The 24,025-nt window shown below is 37.1% G+C and overlaps 1 protein-coding gene across 6 annotated transcripts in view; it reads left to right on the top strand.

Annotated features, from left to right (window-relative positions):
* The window catches only part of PIK3CB (phosphatidylinositol-4,5-bisphosphate 3-kinase catalytic subunit beta), a 205,981-nt gene that overhangs the window by 83,362 nt on the left and 98,594 nt on the right, over positions 1-24,025 (top strand). For 5 of the 6 annotated variants that reach the window (XM_034780765.1, XM_034780766.1, XM_034780769.1 and 2 more), the window contains one exon: positions 14,632-14,815. In XM_034780765.1, the coding sequence (XP_034636656.1) occupies positions 14,663-14,815 (153 nt within the window). In that variant the 5' untranslated portion in view covers positions 14,632-14,662. Of the gene's footprint in view, positions 1-8,830; positions 8,956-14,631; positions 14,816-24,025 lie in introns of all 6 variants that reach the window. The other variant, XM_034780764.1, reaches the window with a different exon arrangement.

Here is a 24,025-nt window from a genome sequence, read left to right as displayed (position 1 = left end):
AAGTTCATGGCCAAAAGTAATCTTTTTATTAGGAGCTTAACAACATGAAAGGTGGTCTTCAAATGCATTACAACATTTTTATAACAAACTCAAAAGGAATTAATGCAAAATTCAGACATGTAAAATAGAATTCCATTTGTAATGCTTGTTCTTTAACAGACTTTCAGTACCATGATTTTTAGTGGGGACCATTTTTACTCTAAAATATTGCCAGTTTTGAAAAAAAAAAAAAAAAATTCTCTCTGGTTATACTCCACAGACATTTCTCATGTGTTACAGCAGCTCCAAACAAAGGAATAAAAATTAAAGTAACCACGCACATCGAAACAATGATAGACTGCCAATTGTATTCACTATTAGTAGGGAGGGAGAGATCAAATGTTTCTATCGAAAGCCCAGAAGGACCTGTGAACTGGTATTTTTCATAACTAAGGAAAGCAAATACTCCCTTCTTGACTGCAGTAGGTTAGTTAATATTGAACATTTCAGTGTCTTCATTTAAGCAGTACTGAAACTCTTACTGCAAGCCCCTTGTTTTGAGCAGCTGCCTAAATTCTTAAAAAATACTGCAAGTTTAAATACTTCATAAAAATGGTCAAATCCTTCATATTAAATATCCATATCCCTATATCTTCATTTCAAGAGGTTCTCAAATACTTTGAAATGTAAACAGAACTCAATCAGAATGGTCGAAAGTTTCAAACAGCACTCTACAATAATTCCTCTATGTAGTGTGTGCTTTATTCCTATTTGTATTACAATAGTGCCTAGTGGCCCCAGTAGAGATGGAAACCCATTCTGAGAGTAGCAGAAAGAAAGTTCTGATAGAGTTCAAGTGTACAGGAGCTGCATCCCTGACTCCTTTTTAATGGCCCTTGCTTCTTGACCAATCAGAACTGATTTCTACTGTAGTGGAGTGAGAAAAGTCAGCTGTATAGTGTGGGGGAGTGCTATCACATACCTGCCTCAACTTCTCTGTGAACCCCATGACCAAATCCTTCTGTACACCAATAGACCCCTCCCACACAGAGCCCAGCTGTGGGGGCCCCACTTGCCCAGATACTCTCCTCCCTCTCTTCCCCCCACAGCCCAGGGATCCAGAGGGAGAAACAGCCAGATGCTTGGTCCCAGGCTTGCATGGAGTTTCCTGCTCCCCACTGTCTCATTCCCTCAGTGTGTGCTGGGAACTGCAGCTGCTAGGAACCCTCTAGCTCCCTCCCCCTCCCACCAGCAGTGTCTTCTGTGTGTGAGCTTGGCTCTGCCGGGTCCAGCAGCTGCTAGAGGTGGCCAGCAGCACTGCAGCCCATTTCTGTCAGGGAAAGGAAATTCTGCACATAAAATGTTAATTTCTGCAAAATTCTGCATTGCACAGTGGCACAGAATGCCCCCAAGAGTAATGCCAATTAAATTCAAGATAGACTTTTCAAACCGGCGTGCCTAAAATTAAGATCATAACTTTAGAAACAGAGGCCTGATTTTTTTTCCACTTGTTTTGAGAACCTACAAATGTTCTTGGAGTCATTGGGAGGTTTAGCTGCCTAGCACCTTTGATGATCACTGTTTTTATTTAAGTATATAAATATGGAAGTAGAAGCTCAGCTGTAAGTATTCGCATTTGAAAATCTTGTCCTCAACTTTCATTGTTTAATGCAGATTAAAATATGAGGGAGGTGGTAGAATAAAGTTACAATGAAATAAGGCTACAAGAATTAACTGAACAAAGCAATATAAAAAGCCCAACAATTCTTACTTGTATATTCTTTTAAAAAGAAAAGGAAGAAATCTATCTTGATTGCTTAAATTCATACACATCTTTTTTCATACCAGTCTATTACCCAACAATTAAAGCAATACGCTTAAAATATTTGCCATATTATGTGTTGACATTTTTCTCAGAAAGGTAAATGCTGATTATTATTTTTTTTAAATCTAATTTCATCAACAATCATCACTAAAAGGGGCTATCTAATCTCTTATTGCATACAGTCAGTTCATGCCAGTTTAAACAGACTCCTGGGAAATAGATGCAATATTTATAGTAACTTATGATTTAGAAATGCCTCTTCATTGCATCGTTGTAGATGTTTTGAATTCTTATAAGCTTTGCCATAATTTTGGAATGCCAATTCTGTATGAAAGTACTAAGATGAAAAAATCTTCCGGCTTCACTGACTTCAGTGTTTTTAATCATGCTATTTGTATTTTTTTTTTTTTTTAAATTGTTAAACCATTTAAATTGAAATTGACAGCTGCAAGGCCACAGTGCTTCCACTCGGTTCAGGAAATGCAGTTGGCCCAAGAAAAATCCACAGACTTGCAGTGTGAATTTGGGCTAAGCACTTAATATGTCTGTGCCATAGTTCTTATTTGTAAAATGGAAATACTAATGCTTTTTCTTCCATCATTTCTCTCGTATAGACTGAGATCTTGGGGTCAGGGACTTTTCTTACACTGACTTTCAGTTTTAAGTGAAGAAGAGGTTTCAGTTCCATATATCCCCCAATGTGTGCATCAATTCCCTTGGACACATCCTATTCACAGGGTCTACATGAGGGATGTGAATTTCTCCATTGAATAAGGAAGAAGGGTTTTTGGTTGAAATTTTATTTTGAAAATGTCATAAAATATAACAAACCACACTTCATATTCTAACTTGCTTATCCAGCTTTGTCACCAGATACCTTTCTCTCCTGCGTTCTCAAATGTTTCCTTTCATGGTTCTTTATTCATTTTTAGAGTATTGAATGTTTACGTATTTAGAAAAATGATTACAAAGATGATATTGTCAATGCCTGGTGTTTCTGGTCCTTAGACTATGTGTTATGCTGCTGCTGTTTCCTAGTATACTACTGTGGTTAGATTGTCCTCTAGTCTGCCAGGGACAGTGAGGTATTGTTGTGGCCTTTTCTAACTGTTTTCATTGCTGCAAGAGTCTTACTTAGTCTCTTGACTGCCACATGACCGAACAAGTACTAAATAAAGACTGTATTGATGGCAGTGGTGTTCATCTTGGAATGTGGTGTTTAACAGTTGCAACAAGTTATTACAACACCCAGTAAAATACTGGGCAAGTATAACTTTAAATTGATAAAGTTAATGGGAGCAAATTAGTTGTTCATGTTGTTCTTACCTTCTACTTAAACGTCATATTAGTTTTCAGCAAAAACTAGAATAGAAAATGCTTTTCTGTATTTAAAAGTTAAGTTTTACTCAGTTGATCAAATACAAATCATTTAAGCTAGTCCCTTGTTGATATTTAAATTGTGGCTTTCTATTTGAAAGAGGCAACTTAAAATAAACGGATTTAATATTTATTTTTGTATTACCATAGTATCTAGGAGCCCTAGACATGGACCAAGACCCCATTTTGCTAGGTGCTGTACAAACACAGAACAAAAACAGTCTCTGCATGATGGAGCACTACCTTTTTCTTAGTGCATATCTGAACATTTTATGCCAGTTTTCAGTATATCAGTTTGAGGTCAAGTATTGGTATTTCATTTTACAGGAATTCTGACCACATGTCTTGGCTGGTGGTGGTGAACACAATATGCTTTCAGATGTACAAATTACTACTGACTTCTAAAGTATATGAAGTATTCATTTAGGACTAGATTGTACCCTTGCCTTATGAGTCTGTTCAGGAGAGTAAGTGCTACGGGACATAAGTAAGGGTATCGTCAGGCCTTCAGTGTTTTAGGTTATATTGCCGATACATTTGTTTTTTCTTTCCAGCACCCCACACTCTTTCATTCTGTTCTGGTGAATAGTTTGTAATTCTTTGTTAGCAGAAGAGGTACTGCATTATGGTTTTGTTTTGTTGTTTTGTTAATTTAAAATAATGGAACACCACACACTCTGCCAGTTTCCTATTTAAACATTTAATCTCTGGAGTATGGCGTTCAGGAAAAAAGAAAATTTCCAACCTAAACATACAAGACAAGATCCAACATGTTTATTTTAAAAGGACTGAGCTAACTTGGATCAATTTTGGATGTCAATAACTTAATGATAAATATGCCAGCATATGATTAAAATGGATGCTGATGGAGGTGCAAGATGTTTCTCATTGACTATAGTCTTCTGCTGATAATTATTTAAAAAAAAATGTAGGATTGTCAGACTACTGAAAGGGAAAATGTTTAATAAAAATGATAAATTAAATTATTTGACTCATTTCTGTTTCTCCATCCCATGCTTCTCTCACACTCTCATCCCTACAGGCCAACAAAGTTCTTGTCCCCAGAATAGCTATCCAGTATTTATGCTTAAATTGGATGAATGGCAACACTTTCCTAATTCAATTTTTAAACATAATGTAAAAAATATATAGACATTACTCTGAGACAAAGCCTCTCTGAACTTAAGGATGTGCTGGGATGGGAAATTTTTAATTATAACTTTTAGTGTAGTAATATGATAATGCTTCTTATTAAACATGTAAGAATCATACCCTGATTTATAATAAACTCATAGTTCAGCTTTTGGCCTCAGAGTACCATTCAGTCCAAGATAGTTCAGGATGAAATTATTATTCTGGAAGCAGTTAGCATTCTAATATTTAGGATTAGTTAGTACTGATAATTTTTCTCTTAATGCTTCATAAAAAGGTCTCTACCATGTGTTAATGTTAGTGAGAACAATAATTTTGTGTACATTTACCATACTGTTTTGATGTACATAATGTTGCTACATCACAAAGCTCATTCAGATTACGAGGTAGCAGACTTGCATTTCTCCTTTGCAATATTGAACCTGCTTCCTGCAAAGCTTTAAACACTTTATCCCAGGAGTAACCCTGCTGACCTCAATAAGACTGTTTAATTACTAAAAATATTTAAAAGTTAAGCATGTGTATGATTTTTGCAGAATTGAGACCTTGAATTGAATTGCTTTATTCTTCATTATGCCATTCCTTAGGGGGCAAATTTTTCTGGTTGTAGCTAAACCCAGCTGTTATCCAAAACTTTCATAACACAACTTGAAAGCTTTGCAGTTATTCATTCATTAGAATTACTTTTTTAAAATTTATCTAACCTTAGCTGCATTTTAGACTCTCTGGTCTTGTTCTATGGCACATGTGCAAGAGTAGAATTCTTTACTTTCTTACTGAAAATAAATGCAGCCTTCCTTCCCTTTTAGAGATTTAAAAAAAAAAAAAAAAAAAAAAATTTTTTCCCCTGAAAAAGCTCCAAAGATTGCTGAAAGCATAGGTATATTTTTTTCTTTTTAAGATTACTATTTTCAGAAGGAAATGTAGGTAATTACTTTGGGGAAAGATAAAGTTGGCACAAAATATATTTACTTTTGTGAATCAAGTTTTAAATATTCAGTTTTAAAACTGTCTACAGTTACCTTTGATAGAAAGTTTTTAAATATTGGAAACCAATTAAACATAATCATACTGTACTAAAAGCATGTTTTTAGTGTGTTGTGGGTATATATATATAGCGTTTAGCTTACTAGATGGTTTCATAAAGATGAGACGCTGCATTTGATGATGATTAGGATAATATAAAAACAACCATATATTTTGTGATTTCCACTTTTTGGTGGATGTATAAATAATGGAAGATGAAATGACTTAAACAAAACGTAGACTCCAATCTTTGTTTCTTGATTTTTTTCATGGTCAGTGCCCTAATTTGTTCCAGAATTAACTTTTTAAGTATGCTCTCTCCAGACGAAAACAGAGGAATTCCTTCCTTTACTTATGTTGGCATCTGAAACATTCCTGAGGGAAACAGTGGAGGTGTGATAAAATGGCAAGCTGGGCTAGACCACTTTGACACATACAAACACACTGAGAGAATTGGAAGGGGATACAGATTCAGCACCCAGGATCTGCAGGCTGCTCTAAAAGGAAGGTTGTTTTTGGACTTTGCCGCTGCATCAGTTTCTCTACTTCTGCAGCCAAACGAAACCACCTCTTTTGGTACTTTCTAATTCCTCTCTCCTCCTGGGGACAGGTTTACTATCAGAACAATTGAATTTTAAACCTAGAAATTTCCAGCCTCCTACAGGTTCACTGATTCATTACTCCCATCTTAAAAGTTTTTTTGTTCCTGCCTCTCCCTGCAGGTAGCTCCTGCCAAGCCTTTCCTGTGGTTGGTGTGGAGAGTCTCTCCCCTGGTCCCGTCCCTGACCCTCAATCCCCTTCAGATTCCCTGCTGGACTACCTGCTTGTCCCTAACTGAATTCAGATTGCCTTTTATATTTTCCCAAAAGGCCTGGTTAGTGAGCCACAGATTCCCATTGTGTTACCCCTGGAATGATTTCCTTTACCTGGGGAAGCAGGCTACACCTGGCACAGGTGTGAGGCTGAGCCACATACATCTTAGCAGGTCAGTTCACTCTGTGACAAATGTCACAACAGGTAGAGAATATATTTTTTAAAAAAAATCAATTATTTTATTTTCCCATTGGTTTGAGAGAAAAGATTCTCCCTCTACTTCTTCCCATTGTAGTGAGCAGTGAGAGTAACCCCATTCTCTGTCAGGTGGTGGCAGAATGAAGCTGCCAGAGACCAGGAGAAAGGAAATGTAATAAAGAAGCCTAAACTATTCCTGTTGTAGTCAAAAGAGCAGATCTAATCCATGAGCAGCATCCTCATCAGTGGATGTCCATGAAAGAGATTAGATCCTCTGTCACTTGGAACTATATATGTAGCCCTGCTTATGGTTCCCTTGGCCAAAATATTCCTTACCTGTAATACTTGTTCTCTGAGGATATACATTTCAGTGCTTTACCTTTTTTGTGTACACTTATATTTTAATCAGCTTTTATTTAGGAGTTCCCTCCTGCTTTTCAAAAGAACTGGCTGTGGTAGGTATGAGGGCAGCCCGTGGCACCAACTGGAAGGGTGCTCAAATGACTTTACAAGATTCCTCAGAGACTGAAAACTTTGAAGCTGTTAGTGTTCCAACCTGGTCTCATGCTTGAAACACAGACCCAAATGTGGAAATCTACTGAGAAGTGTATTTTTAGAGAACAAAAATTTCACTAAAATAGCTGTCTTGTTCAATACAACAGATTAGCTGTTATGTTATTGCTTGACTTACTGTCCCATGTTTGGGTTTAAATGATTATAGTTCAAATTTGCTCAGTTAACAAGTTACTTTTTTCCCCCTAGCTGATACTGCTATAAATCTCAGCCTGGGATCCGAAACTCAAGATGGGTTCTTTACAACTGGTCCATCACCAATAATAAAGATTCTGCAGGTCAAATTATGCCTTCCAGGTACAACCAGTGCAGCCTTTCAGTGCAACTCCAATGTAAATGAGAGCATAATATGGTTATACAGATGTAATCAAGACATAATTTGACTTTCAGCATCTTTATTACTGTTGGTGATCGGCTGACAGGAATTAACCTTGTTCAGTTTTTAGATCCTTGGGTGAGTCTCTAGGGTTGGTAGAATTTAAGACAGACAGACCTTGCAAACTGACCAAATTTGATCTAAAATTACTGAGACACACAAATATGAAACACCGAAGTACTTCTTTTTTAAAAAAAACACTCATTTTAGAGAACTGCACTTTACATAGGAAAATATTTATCTAGCAAAATCACAACTTGTAACTTCAAAGGGTATATAATATTGAGCTGTGCTTCTGCTAAATTAAAATAATCTTTAACTAGATACTAGAAACACCAAGATTAACTGCTGCCTTAATTACTTCCTCCTTTTGTATGATAAATGGTTTTTACAATGACAGTAGACACAAATAGTTTTGAGTTTAGGAGCCTGAAATGGCACTTTTTTCCTTTAGCTGAAATCTCTTAAATGCTTCTCATGGTTCCCTTTGCCATCCGGATGTCTTCTTGGCACAATTTCAGTTACTAGATGTGAGGGTTGTTCGTTAGTCACCACATGTTATACAGTTTGGCCCATGACTCATTCTCACAGCAGTCCCATGTTTGTGACCAGTACTGTTCCCTTGACCTTTATGATGTCAGCTAGTGGCAGAACTAGAATCATGATTGGATATTGTTTCTAAAAGACACTAATCTATTTCACTAATGAACAAAATGTTAAGTAAACATCTCACTAAATGAGTGCTTAGTTGTGTTAAAGTTTGCATCCTGGCTTCTTGAAATGTTCCAAACTACAGAGTAACATAGGTAATTTCTAGTTTTAACCAAAAATATGAATGGAACCTGAAAGGTTTCTGATAATTTACATTGAATATCAGAAATCAGAAAAAGATCCCAAATAAGTACATTAGGGGTTTTGTTGTATGTTTTTTCTTGGTTACAAAATATTTAGTCAAATTAAATCAGTCCCATATCTTTATTGAATATCACTATTTGAATATTGTTCACAGCATCAGAATGAGTTCTGTAATTACAAACTAATCTAGTTCATCTTTAACAAAAAAGGGGAGGGGGGGGAACAAAATGTTTGGTTTTTAAATTTCATGCTCCAAATTGAAATGGAGTGACACCCCTCTTCCTCTCCATCCCTATTGCGGCTGATTAAATTAATTTGTTTTGCTGCAGTACGTATACCAGAACCAATGCCTGACAATAGAGATTTCACTTCCTTTATGACTACCCCAACAAGCAACACTTCTAAGCAGACTTAGGGGATGTGTGTGATGTAGAACAAATATAACTTTGTTAAATTAGAGCGAAGGTTGCTCAAGTGAATTTCCTGTCACTAAAAATCAGGGCAATTGCCAGTTACGGCATAACATGCTAGAGACAGTTACGGTGAGAGTGATTGAATGGGGAGACACAAATGCTAGACAATTCACAATATTGAAAAAAATTCATTTTAAAACTTAATGCATTTAAAGTATTAATTTCCCTCAATTTTTTTTTCAGAACTGATATCTCATATTAATATTGAAAAGTTTGTCTTCGCAACCAGAGGTGCTTGAAATGTAACTTTCTTCAAAGAAAAAAGCTTAAAATCTCAGTTGTCAGGGCAAACTTTCCACTTGATATAGGTAAGTGAATCTGATCAATGTTAAATATGTTCATGCTGGCACCAATTCCATTCTTGGGAACTACTTAGTTTTTCTACATGTTTTAATTTTAACATGATCTCAGTCAACATGGATTTGCTTTGAGGACCAGCTGATTGGAAATCATATACAAGAAATGAAAGAAAAATTCCAGAATGAAAATGGGAGTTCTTAGGTTTTTTGCTGGTCTTCAGTCGAGGAAAAAATATTTGCTTTGAAAGCATTTGTGTTCCTAAAAGTTATAAATGAAGGCTACTTGTTTTTAAGGTGAACCCTGCTACTCCATCTCAGTGACCACAAGCAAAATGTTACTAAATCTGAATCTTTAGTTTGATGCAGGCTGTCTCTAACAATTAGATTTTTGTGGTTCCATATAGAAGATGCAGAGATGAACAGAAACCTTCTGAAATGGCTCCAATCCTTTTCTTTCTGACTGAACCGAGCAGGTCATAATGGGCAACTGTTTCTTCACTCCCAAAGCCCCTCACCTTCTGATACCCACAAGTGTCTTCCCTTGTATTTATCATTTACTGATAGATGAAGCCATTGGAAGACCTCCTTAGGCCACACAAACTGAAGTGCTAGCAGCATGCAGGCAACATCCAGCTCTACATCTGTTAGATTAAACAGGAACAGCACCATCTTCCAGCTTTCTCCATGCTTAGCCAAAATCAGAATATGGTTGAAGGGCAGTTGTCTAAAGTTGAATTTAGGTGACACTGGTAAGAGAGCGGCTCCTTTGTAACATGCTTGATTTATCAAAGGGCTTCTGCATTTGAGTTAAATAGCCCTACAGCTTTATGGTCCTTCTGGACTCGAAAGTGATATTGGATACCCAAATAACCATAGTGCCAAAAAATGCCCACTATCATCTGTGATGGGCCAGAAGATTGTGTTCAGTGCTGTCCTACATGGACCTAGCCATGAAGACAGATCACACACAGGCTTGACTGTTGTAACTCGCATGTATTTAGGAATGGAGCCACAACTCCTGAAACAGTCCAGTTTGTACAAAATACAGTAGTGCATCTGCTCAGTAGAACAGGTTGCCATGAGTATAACCATCAGTGCTCCACTGTCTGTAGTGATTCACTGTTGAATAGAATACAGTTTAAAGTCTCTGTATGTTAGCCAAAGTCCTCCATAAGTTAGTCTCTAGCTACTGAAGAGAGCTTTTCTTCTTTTACAACCATTACCTCCCGTGGCAGCTACATTGCCTTGGAACAGAATTGTCAACTGATAGGGGGAAGACTCATGATTGTAGGAGACAGAACTTTCACTGGATCAGAACCTAGACTATCGCAAGAAGTAAGTGTGACTGCAGCACTAAACTTTGCAATCCCTATATGCCATCTCCTAGCTTTGAATTATCTTTTTAGAAAATGTACTAAAGACCTAAACTGATGGGCTCCACCTAAACCAAAATGGTACCAAATTGCCGGCACTTAGTTTAAAAACTGCTCTGCAACCTTTTTAATTTTAAGGGCGGGGGGACAAGTGCATAGGAGCATGTGGTTTGGACAGAGACATCCCTTTGGGGAGGATCTATTAATGGAGATTCTCTATGTGCTAGTAAGGAGGAGAGGATGGAAGATGATAAAATACGGGTACGATCTGATGAGAAACAGTCAAATGAAAGAGTCCCATTCAATTAAATCATGTAATGGCAGACAGCTAAAAAGTGACAAGTTTTTAAAGTGCTTATATACAAATGCTAAAAATCTAAATAACAAGATGGGTGAACTAGAGTGCCTCGTATTAAATGAGGATATTGATATAATAGGCATCACAGAAAATTAGTGGGGTGAGAATAATCAATAGGACACAGTAATACCAGGGTACAAAATATATTGAAAGGACAGAACAGGTTGTGCTGGTAGGGGAGTGGCACTATACGTGAAAGAAAGCATAGAATCAAATGAAGTAAAAATCTTAAATGAACCAAACTATACCATAGAATCTCTATAGATTGGGATTACTATCTATAATAATAAAAACATAGCAGTAGGGATATATTACCGACTACCTGACCAGGATGGTGATAGTGACTGTGAAATGCTCAGGGAGATTAGAGAGGCTATACAAATAAAAAAATCAACAATGGGGGATTTCAACTATCCCTATATTGACTGGATATGTGTCACCTCAGGACAGGATGCAGAAGTAAAGTTTCTTGACACTTCAAATGACTGCTTCTTGGAACAGCTAGTCCTGGAACCCTCAAGAGGAAAGGCAATTCTTGATTCACTCCTAAGTGGAGCACAGGATCTGGTCCAAGAAGTGAATATAGCTGGACTGCTCGCAGAAACCATTCCCTGCACACAGCATGCTCTGTCCATTCAATGTCCATATTCAACTTATTCTTCACCTCATCTTATGTCCCAGGCTTATTTTATCTATTGTAAATGTTTCCCTGGCTACTTCCCCTTACTTTAGCTAGTTCAGACATTTTGTTTCTAGCCTGCTGATCCATTTACCTCTCTAATCCTGTCCACCAAGAAATGAGACCTTAACCACGTCCAATTGCTCATGTCAAGCCAGGCTTGCAGTACTTCAGTTGCTATTTAAGTTGACTCCAAGCCCCACCTCCTTCCATTAATGTCTGAGAGTCACCTGTGTGGAATAAAGTCCTGCAGCCACTTGACGAAAAATCTGTTACTTACCTGTACTGTAACTAACTAACTTGTTTTTTGAGATGTGGGTGCAGATATGTATTCCATGAGCCCATGGGTGTTTATGAAGTCTGACACACAGTATAACTATTATTTATCTGTAATTTGATTACATGACTGACAAAAAATAAGTGGCAAACTATAATATACTGCTTCTGGATATACCTACATGTATAGGTACCTTTACTTCCAGGTAGGATGTAAATACCATTTAAAAATGTAACTGTTTAAATGATTAAAAATATTTAAATGGTTAACTGATTAAAGGGCTGGGGTGGCTGGGGTTGGGGCGGCTGGGGTTGGGGCCACTTGGGGTGGCACAGGGGTTAACGGTTAAGGCGGGTTAATCGGTAAGACTAATTCTTACCATCCCAACATCCAGGAGGGACTTTTTTTTTTTTTTTTTTTTTTTTTTTTTTTTTGTAATAGGATTACAGCAAAATGTGAATACCATGTCAGCAAGACACTACATCAAAGGTAGACTTGTTACACTGCAATAGTCAGCAATTTGATTTCATTGCAGTTGCTGCATTTTGTTTTTAATTTCCCTGTACATAAGTGTATCAGAAGAGGATCGCACTTGAGTCTGCTGCTCTTGCACATAGCACTTCTGTGGCTCCCAGAAGGCGCAGCAGCTGAGTAAAACCGATATCCTTAAAGTTGAAATCCCACTTCTCCTGCTGATGTTGTAGTAGAAGTGCTTAGTGGTGAAATAATGCAGGTCTGATCCCAAAGTACAGAGCAGAAACAAGGAGCAGGGAAAGAAGGATAAAAGCAGAGGAGATGTGACTAGATTGCTAGTACCAGATTTTATTTAATCTTGGACGGACCGTGATTGCCTCATCTCATATTGTTGGATAAAAAGGTTTGGAGTGCTACAAAGGCAGCTTGTTTTGTCTATGAAGGAGTGCTTTTCTGCAGTCTTCTGACCCTCCCCACCCTATAGTAAATGGAGCACTGTTGACTGGGTCTGGAGGGAGCATCCTCCAGCCTTCTTCAACTGGAAGCTAATGTTGAATGCTGTGATGCTTTTGAGGAAGATAGAAGGGGTAGTGTATGGGTGGAGGTGGGGTTGATGGAAAGATAGAATTTGGGGATGAGAAGAACTGGCAGGACTGTTGGGAGGGTGAGAAAGAGACCCAGGATATGTCTTCACTACCGGCCACGTGCAGCGATCGATCCAGCGGGGATCGATTTATTGCATCTAGTCTAGACGCGATAAATGGATCCCCGAGCACTCTCCCGTCGACTCCTGTACTCCAGCTCGGTGAGAGGCGCAGGCAGAGTCAACGGGGGAGCGGCAGCAGTTGACTCACCGTAGTGAAGACACCACGGTAAGTTGATCTAAGTATGTTGACTTCAGCTACGTTATTCACGTTGCTGAAGTTGTGTAACTTGGATTGATCCCCACCCCCAGTGTAGACCCAGGCCTAAGAATACAAAGCCGGGGAAATCAAGCAGAAAGAACTAACTGAACTGATTCATATTGGTGTTGATTGTGTGTGAGTTTCTTTTGTTGTCTAGTCAGTGCAATTAGATGTGGTAATTAGCTGGTTTCATAGCAAATGAGAACTCTATAAGCCTCCCAAAGATAGAGTAGGAGATTCCTGCCCCTAGACAAAAACAACATTAAACCCCAATAAGGAGTTTTATAGACTTATGAACATGTTGCTTTTATAATCCTTAATCACTCTATTTGTGAGTAGGTAGCAGCCAGTGTAAGCTTGTTAAATATAAAAAGTATTTGAAGAGAGATGTGCTTTGTTTTTATATTTCTATATTGCTGAACATGTATGTACAGCATGCATTTTACCTGCATTAAAAATATTGTTTTAGGAAATGTTGAAAGTAGATGTGTTTGGGGGGGGATTTCATTTATCTAACTCAGAATTTGTCATTTTATTATGTTTAAGATGTCTGAAAATGACAACTTAAACTTTGATTTTAAATGTCACACATTTTACCACCAGTTTTGAATATAGTGTTAATCAAATCAGTTAGAAAATATTTTCAATTTACACATTTCTTTATATGCAACTTAAAAGCAGTGTTTTTTACTCCACTAATGTAGCAGTTCCTCATATTAATAGTTTTTCATTAGTTCAATAGGAAAAAAATAAATATTCCATTCTTGTGCTTTTATTCAATATCACACATACTATGAATGTAATTGATTTCTTAATCTGTACATTTTTAATTTATATACATGTGAACACCACATTTTATGTTAATTTCTATAATCTTAGATTTGATAGCTCAGAAATATTCCCAGTAATATTTAGGATCTTATTAGTACAAATATGTACTTTATTATTATTATTATTATTATTATTATGGTTGTGAACACCTACCTAGAATAGATTGGAATTAGTTGAGACTTTAAATATTGCAGAAATATGTAAACCTTTATGATCATTCCTGATAACATAATAGAATGCAGTAGAACATACATTTCGTTAGAATATACATGCTACCGTATATTCAGATATATAAACAGTTTTGTTTGGTCCATTTTCCTATTCATTTGGTATTTTAACCATTTCTAGTCTGTACAAGTTTTTGACCACTACTTTAAACAGAGGTTGGTAGGTAGGTAAATTAGTGAAAAATGTGTATATATAATTAATCGTAGTTGGTAATTTAGGCCTTGATCTTGCAACCACAAATAAGTACCGTTAGTCACTTGTGTAGTCTCTGAGATGAATAGGAGTACCAGCCTACAAAGTTGATTACTTGCATATATTTGCAGTGTCAGACATCTCAGGCTCCAGTAGGGTTGCCAACCCTCCAGAAATTAAAGATTAACCTTTAATTAAAGGTTAATCTTTGTTATGTGATGAAACCTCCAGGAATACGTCCAACCACAATTGGTAACCCCTAGGCTCCAGTCTTGAAAGATGATTTGTGCAAGCAGACCCATACAAAATCTCAGAAGAATTTAAAATGTCTGACTATAAAATGCTGATTTTTTTTTTTTTTTTCCTAGGGCCATGTGGTTATGATATTCAGGTTCCATAATGCCTCCTGCCATGACAGACATCCTGGACATCTGGGCAGTGGATTCACAGATAGGAGCTGATGGCTTAATCTCTGTGGACTTCCTGCTCCCAACTGGAACCTACATCAACCTGGATGTGCCTCGAGATGCCACCATTTGCCATATTAAACAGGTAAATTAGTGATTGGATTGCTATTTTAAATGAGCTCCATCACTGATTTTGTTGAGAAGTACTTTATATATTAAATGTTATTTAAAAGTCTTCTAATAAGCTTTTAGAAGCTTGTTCCTGTCTATGAAACCAAGGTGCAACTTTAAAAAGTGAATAAAATGTAAACTGGTGCAGTGTCTTACTTAGACTGTAGACCGCATGAAACAATAGCTCCAAAAAGTGTGAACTGCTCCCATTCTTCTGACCGAGTGTTACCTCTGAAACCTAATGATGACAATTTAAATGTCAGCGTTAACGATTTCACTGCTGATTATTTTAGGACAGAATTTAGCTGTGCCCATCTCGCAACCCCAAAATTCTTCCTATGCCTTCTCAGGGACTAAAAACCCCAACCACCCCTTAATCATCAGCCAGAACCTTAGCTTCTCTACATGACAAATCTATGATGAAATTATACATTGTCTCACCCACCCTCAAAAAATCTAAGTTGAAGGCTGAAAGGGTGAGAACATTGCAAAATGAATTAAATTAAATATTCAAATAAATAACACAAGGGCTATTATACTGAATATATTATTTTAATATTTAACTCAAAATTGAGGTTTTTTAAATTTAGAAATCCTGCCAGTTTCATTTAGTCTGCTATAGAAGCATGGGGGCCAGGGTACTCCCAGTTATACCTCCATACATTTGGAGTTACATCATTGACTTCAGTGGAGTAACTCAAGATCTACGTTGGTGTGACTGAGAACAGAATTTGTCTCCTGGAGCCTTGCACAGATTTTAGTTTTAGTTCTCTGTGGCATACACCATGTTTTGACTATAAAGATTTAAAGTACTTCTGCTAATATTATTTAAGTAATAAAACAATTTATTTTTCATTTAGCATATATTTTGGAGGCACACATGGAGTGTGCAGTGTAGAAAATCTGAGCTAGATCTCTAATGTGAGCATGTCTTGCTGTGGCTTTGGAAAATGGAACAATGCATTTAGATGTGTGTAGCTGTTGGTTCAGCAAAGAGTATGTATTGTGAATATAACTTTCTTTAAGGGATACAGCTAAATTTTTTTAAAAAAAATCACATGTCTGATTTTTTTTTTTTACCTGTCGTCAAAAGTTTCACCTAAGATTACTGTAAGCAAAATAGGTTAAAGAAAATGTTTTCCATTTTTCTCAGTTTGTTTCAGGCATCAACAGCATTTTATACCCATATTCAGTTTCCTCTGTAGTAACTCAGTTTGCTATTTGTGTGTGACACAAAAACAAGAGAGACATCCATTGTAAACATAGGTAAATATGACTGTAAAACCCCAACTTTTCTGGAGGACTCAAAGGAAGGTGTAATGTCTGATAGTATTTTAACTGGTTTTTTTTTTATATTGACAATATTTCCATTTAGAGAGACAAGGTGGGTGAGGTAGTACCTTTCATTGGACCAACCCTGTAAGCTCAAAAGCTGTCTCTTTCACCAACAGAAGTTGGTCCAATGAAAAATGTTCCCTCACTCACCTTGTCTCTCTAATATCCTTTGGTCAACATGGCTACAACAACACCGCATACAATATTTCCATTTGACAGTGTTCTTTTCATCTAAGGTCCCTGGGTTCCAGTATGTTGAGTGACAGTAGTAGTAATTTCTGGAGGGTTCTTAGAAGTGTCTTATTTGGAGCATCAGTGTAAAGAGAGTGAAAGCTTTGATTATTAAACGTGTTAAATGCTTTTTTTCCTGTAACGAACTTGGAACATCCTTGCCCATGTGTTCTAGAAACAGCTGGTTTTAATGTTCCTGTAATGTTTGTATCAAAGAGGGCTTTTACCTTTTCCTCCCCTAAGTCTTTAATTACTTTGGGATGTATTACTGTATTTTTATTTTTCAAAAGACAGTGGTGTAAACAGTCCATCCAGCAAATGAATGTCTTGCATAATTGTAAAAGGATGAATAGAATAAAATCTGGTTCCCAACATTCCTAGTTATTTTGTTCTTTAACTTGAAGCAATGGGGCTGATCTGCTTTCATTTAAGGAGTAGTAGATTGAATGCATGGTAGGGAAGTATGTACAAAAACAGTCTTCTGCATTCTTAAACTCAAAGGTCATAAAACTGACTTGTAAGAGACCTCTTTACTGATATCCATGCATAGGTACTGTACTGTGCTTTTATAAAGTATAAAAGCTATTAGGTGGGATTTCAGATTTATTTTGTACCATGGATCTGAAGTTCATATAATATTCTAATTTCTAACCTAAGTTTGGTGCCATATTTTGACTGTTGAGATGTAGCATATCTAAGTGCTCTAGCTCAGTAGACGACTTCTTTAAAAGAGGGACTAACAGGCCTAAACCTTACCCATACATTGTTTCTTAGAGATTTCAGTATCAATCCTTTTAAAGCAGGGCTGATAAAGATCCACATCCTCAGCTGGAAGATCCACAAAGAAACCCAAGGTGCTATGTTTGTTGTCATCATGGATGCACAAATGAACCTATTCCTTTAGCTCTACTGTCTCTTTTATGATTACTTTTATTTATCGAGTACAATACAGATATAGAAGTTGTTTCTCTGAGGAGGTTACGGCCTAGTTATCTGGTCTGCTTTTGCTAGGAGTCAGACTATTAAAATGGTTGTAAATGTTCCTTGGCCATAAGGATGGTGATCAAGAAAAAGGCATTAAAAAGCTTTTAACTTGAGATACTCAGTGAGCCTCTTTGATCCAACAGTAAAGTAGAGGGGCTCCTTACTCTCCATGTGTCTAGGGAATACCCAGTATACAAATTACAGATTACAAATTTCAAGTGCTTATGGTTTCAGGAGTGGAAAGAAACATTTCACCTTACTTCATTTAAATTCTATTTTTCACTCAAACTCTGCAGGATTGCCATGGACTTCATTCCTAAATGATGACACAGTCTGAAACTTTCAGTGGGCTTCTAAATCTACAATAGAATGCATCTGTTCCCGTCCAGTTCTCCTCCCTTCTCCATCTTGCCTCAGAGCTTAAAATAAGGGGACTCTTTAGCTGCTTGGGGCACCCTATCTTACTCGTCTTGGCTAATGAGAGACAGAAAGGCAGTGAGAGACAGAAAGGCATCCTTTAAAAAGTGGAAGTTAAATCCTAGTGAGGGAAATAAAGGAGCATAAACTCTGGCAAATGAAGTGTAAAAATATCGTTAGGAAGACCAAAAAAGAATTTGAAGAACAGCTTGCCAAAGAATCAAAAAGTAATAGCAAAATTTTTTTAAGTACATCAGAAGCAGGAAGCCTACTAAATAATCAGTGAGGCCACTGGACGGTCAAGATGCTAAAGGAGCACTCAATGACGCTAAGGCCATTGGAGAGAAACTAAATGAATTCTTTGCATCAGTCTTCACGGCTGAGGCTATGAGAGAGATTCCCAAAACTGAGATATTCTTTTTAGGTGACAGATCTGAGGAACTGTCCCAGATTGAAGCGTCATTAGAGGAGTTTTGGGAACAAACTGATAAATTAAACAGTAATAAGTCACCAGGACCAGATGGTATTAACCCAAGAGTACTGAAAGAACTCAAATGTGAAATTGCAGAGCTACTAACTGTAGTTTGTAACCTATCCTTTAAATCCGCTTCTGTACCAAATGACTGGAGGATGGCTAATTTTTAAAAAGAGCTCTAGAGGTGATCCTGGCAATTACAGGCCGGTAAGCCTGACTTCAGTACTGGACAAACTGGTTGAAACTATAGTAAAGAACAAAATTGTCCGGCTCATAGATGAACATAACTTGTTGGGGAAGTGTGAACAATTCTTTGAGGGGGTCAACAAGCATGTGAACAAGGGGGTGCAGTGGATATAATGTACTTAGATTTTTCAAGAAGCCTTTGATAAGGTCCCTCACCATAGGGTCTTAAGCAAAGTAAGCTGTCATGGGATAAGAGGGGAAAGTCCTCTCATGGATTGGTGACTGGTTAAAAGATAGGAAACAAAGAGTAGGAATAAATGGTCGGTTTTCAGAATGGAGAGAGGTAAATAGTAGTGTCCCCCATAGGTTTGTACTGGGACTAGTCCTATTCAGCATACTTATAAATGATCTGGAAAAAGGGGTAAACAGTGAGTGGCAAAATTTGCAGATGATACAAAACTACTCACGATAGTTAAGTCCCAGGCAGACTGCGAAGAGCTACAAAAGGATATCACAAAACTGGGTCACTGGGCAACGGAATGGCAGATGAAATTCAATGTTGAAAAATGCAAAGTGTAATACATATTGGAAAACATAATCCCAACTATACATATAAAATGATGGGGTCTAAATTAGCTGTTACCACTCAAGAATGAGATCTTGGAGTCATGATGAATAGTTCTCTGAAAACATCCACTCAATGTGCAGTCGCAGTCTAAAAAGGGGTCTATTAAGAGTGGGTGAGTAAGGTTCTGTGACCTACAATGAGGAGGTCAGACTAGATGATCATGATGGTCCCTTCCCTTTTAGAGAAGGGGTAATTGAGCCATAGAGCCATTAGTTCTCTGTTGCCCTGCACCTTGTGTAGTCATTTACACATGTACAGATCAGAATGGAGGCATCATACACCCACATTGCACTGATGTACATGACTACACAAAATACAGGACAGTCAAGAATTGGGGCCATAGAGATTGTGACTCGCCCAGACAGTCTGTGGCATTATTGGGAATTGAATCAAATCTATGGAATCCCAGTCTGCTGTCCATCTCTGGATAATGTGCAAGACAGATTGTAGATAATAAAATTATGCAAGAAGATAGTGGTTTTTAACTGTAATACATGAAAAAAAGACACACAACTTCAGATTTGTGAATCCAGGGATCAGTGACCCTAAAATAGTCTGAGTTTTGAAATTATGTGGGAATTGTTTTGCCAGGAGAACTTTTAAGAAAATGAAGAAAATTCTGAAGTAGTTCATCTGACAGTTGGAAACTGGATATGTATTGAAGTTTTGTTTTCACTCAAGCCCTGCTTAATTTTCATATATATCAGTAAAATCACAAATGGATATTTTTGTTCGTTTCTAAATTTATAATGAAATTTTCTTAAATTTCTTTTAGTTTTAATATACTATCTCTCCCTCCCACCCCCACACCTCCCATTAACCCTTTCGGCTGCTAATTCTGTGCTCTCCTTTCCCCTCATATTTTAAGCACACAACTCAAGATTCCTCCTTCATAAATCAAGCCCCGGCTATTTAATTTACATCCAATGAGACTTGCAGTCATCAAATTCAAATATATTCATTTAAGGCTTCATTTTGTTAAGTTTCCCTCTCCTATCTGGCCCTTTGAATAAAACATTAATTGTATTAAACACCTCTTTTTTTATTCAATTTTGAGAGAGGATAAAGTCTTAGTAATAAGTAATTATGAAGCCACCTGAAAGAGGCCTGCTGTTAATATTTGATGTGCAAAAAATATACACTTTAAAGTCTTTTTGTAATTGGATTTATTTTTGTCTGTCCATGCTTGACAAATATGAAGAACATTTACAAATTTATACTGATTAAACAGCTGTGGCATTGTATGTGCCAAGAGCACTCATGTTTTGTTCCATATCAACTTGAAGTGTTTCATAAAATGCACTGAAAGTAACATTTTTGTGGCTTTTCTTAAATTATAAAAAGTTAAATCATTTTGGTGCTGTTTTCCATATGAAGAACTCAGCCTCTAGGGCTGATAAACATAAAGATGAAAATTCAGTATTGGAAGGTCAAGAGCAATTTCCCTATAGCCAAAAGAATCATGCAAGTGTTTTACAATGGAAACTTCAGTGGAGATTCTTAATTCCAGTCTCAAAAAGTGTTAGTGGAATATAAGCAAACATTGCAGAGCATAACAGTTGAAGACTTGAGAAACGTACCTTTTGTTTCTAGCAACACAGAATTGGATGTCTTTCAAACCCAGCTTTCTTTACTGTAAATAAACAATAGCCCTATTTTATTCAAATTAGATGCATGGACTAACTTGGTCGTCTAGTGAGACAGCTCAATTGATCTTGATTTAAAGTGCATTTCTCCAAAGCTGGAGCAGGGACCCAGAGAATGACCAGCAAAATGATTTGAAGCAACACTTCTCTCCTACCTCTGGCCTTAGTTGGTCTCAGGCGCCATTTCAGGGGGTTAGAGGTGCATGTATCACCTGTTAAAAATAACCTAAAAATAAATATATAAATTTAAATTAAATTTTAAAAAGTGTGTGTGTGTGTGTGTATGTATGTATGTATGTATGTATGTATATATAGATATATATATAGATAGATATATATATCTATATATATAGATATAGTAAAGGAGGTTTCTAGCCCTCTCATTGTGGACAGCCTTCACAATCTAACTGAATGATTTATTTATTTATTTATAAAGTTTTGTGTGTGTGTGTGTGTATGTATATATGTGTGTGTGTGTGTGTGTGTGTATATATATATATATATATATATACACACACATACTTTCTACCTGAATGCTTTATTTATATTGTGAAGGCTGTCCACAATGAGAGGGCTAGAAACCTCCTTTACTACAGAAGCAAACTAGCTGAGATTAGTGTTGATATTTACAGGTCTCAAAAGTCAAGGGAATCCCAGTTGCAAACTTCAGAGCTCCTCTACAGCTGCTCCGGAGTCCAGCCCGTGACTTTCCTGCAGCTCTCCCAGCCGCTCGCTCTGCTCTGCCGGGGGAGGGGGGAAATCCCAGACATTTTGAGTGATTTACAAATTCCCCCCCGGACGCTATTTTTAGCACAAAAAGGAGGACATGTCCGGGTAAATCCGGACGAATGGTAACCCTATCCTTTTATTTTCCCTCAGGCTGGTAGAGTCATAGAAATGGTATGTTCAGCTTCCACTGGAGATCCTTATATTGCTGTATAAAAAATCACCTGCTAAGTAAAGTAGGATTTTTAATTTGCTTCAGAGGGAGACTTTAACCAGAGAGATGACCAGATCTGTAGGCAAAGTGGGGAATTAAAAGTTCAGGATAAAAGGGGAAGATTTTCAAGACTTTGGCAGAAATGTAAAGGAACCCAAGTCCCCCTAAAAAGGAGGAAAAAACCTCATGCCTATTGTCTAAATAGGCTAGGTGGGTCAGAGGAATGCTAATGAAATAATGAAGCCTTTTCACTTCTAATTCAATGGTTTAAATAGAGTATATGTCAGTAGTGATCTATGGGCTCCTAAACTACCATTGGATGGTTGTGACTATGTGAAACAGGGTGGTTTTCTCAAACCATTCCTTAGTGAACAGGTGACCACAGCACAGTCAGCATCCTTGTTGGCATTCGTCAGCATATTAGAGGCCAATAATTGAATAACCATGAAGACTGAACTATTTTTTTAATCTGTGGAGGTGGTCCTTCCAGATAATGGCTGCAGCACATAGAGAAGGTGATATAGGGACATCTGCAGTGCAGGTACCTTGCTTTTGAGAGGGAAATCCTCTGTTCAAAGAACTGTCAGTGTAGTACGTTTAAGGGTCTGCAGTATGAGATATTTTAGTTTCCAGTGAGCTGATTATGAGAAGTGTATTGACATGGTGGTGGCTTAATGTTTTTGTCTTCATAAAATAAGACATTCTGTACCTATTAAAATAATTTCATATGCAGTTGTTCTCTTGTATTTTAGAGTAAATGACATCTTCACTAATAATTGAATACTTAAAAAGGGGAATAAATTTTACATTGCAGTCAAATAAATGTATGGTGGAAACCCTAGAAGATAGGAAGAGTGTCAACGGGCCAGTATTCAAAAAGGGCAGGTGGGATGACCCAGGTAACAATGAACATTATTTCTGAGTGAAATAATGGAAAAATCCGTATGTCATTAAGCTGATAAAGAATTAAAGGATAGGAATATAATGTCAACATGGTTTTACAGAAAACAGTTCTCTTCAAACATCTTATTTTGTTCTTTGAGATTACATGTTGGGTTTACAAAATATGATTGTGTAGATGTAATATATTTAGACATTTTTGTAAAGTGTTTGACTTAGTACCTCACAACATTTTGATTAAAAATTAGCATAAATAATATATCAATAGAGCATATGTTAAATGGGTTAAGTGGCTAAGTGACAGATCTCAAAAAGTAGTCATCCGTGGGGGGGGTCATCATCGAATGGGGGTGTTCTGAGGGAGGTGTCATGGGGATCTGTATGAGGCCCAGTGCTATTAAACAGTTTTATCAATGATCTAGAAGTAGATACTGTGGATAAAATACTGACACACAGATTGGTGAAGTGATAAATAATGATGGGGCCAGGGCAATCGTACAGAGTGATCTGGGTTGCTTGGCAACCTGGGCTTATCCAAATAAAATGCATTTTAATACAGCCAAATGCAAAACTGTACATTTAGGAAAAAGGAATGCAGGCCATATCTGTAGAATAGGGGAACTGTTCCTTGGAAAACACTGACTCTGAAAAGAATGAGATCATTTGAATGTATAAACAGAAACAGTGAGTTCGTTTTACCTCTTTATATGGCACTGGTGAGGCCTATTCTAGAATACCATATTTGCTTCCTATTTTTAAAAGGATGTTGAAAAACTGGAAAAGATGGAATAAACAGCCAAAAATGATTTGAGGACTGGAGAAAATGCCAGTGAGATACTTAGAGCTCAGTCTGGTTAACTAATCAAAATAGTTTGAGATGTGAAAGTATAAATACTTTCACGGCGAGAAAATGCAGATAACAAAAGTGTTCTTTAGTTTAGTTTAGTGGAGAAAAGCATCACAAGAACCAATGGCTGGAAGCTGAAGCCAGACAACAAAAAAATAGAAATAAGACACAGATTTTTAACAGTGAGGTTACTTGTGCATTTGAACAAACTACCAAGGGAATTATTGGGATTCTGTATCTCTTGATGTTTTCTTATCAAGACTCGATGCCTTTCTGAAAGATATGCTTTAGCCAAATGCAAGTTATTAAGGCTCAATACAGAGGTGATATTGGGTGAAATTTTAAAGGCCTGTAATATACAGGTGGTTAGACTAAATGATTTAATGGTCCCTTCTGGCCTTAAAAATCTATGGAAAAACTGGCTCTACTCAACAGAAGCACTTTGAAGGGTTCTTTGTTTAGCCGAAGATTTAAAATACCTTTGAGATCACACTATTGGTTCTTTAGTTCTTGTTCCAAAAAAGCTTTAGGAAAGCTAGGATATAAAACTTTATACACAAGACTTGAACAGTAGCTGAAGAGACAGAACTCCTTT

This window comes from Trachemys scripta, chromosome 9 (genome assembly GCF_013100865.1).
Source record: "Trachemys scripta elegans isolate TJP31775 chromosome 9, CAS_Tse_1.0, whole genome shotgun sequence".
Taxonomy (NCBI): Eukaryota; Metazoa; Chordata; order Testudines; family Emydidae; genus Trachemys; species Trachemys scripta.
This window is presented reverse-complemented; position numbering and strand designations above follow the sequence as displayed.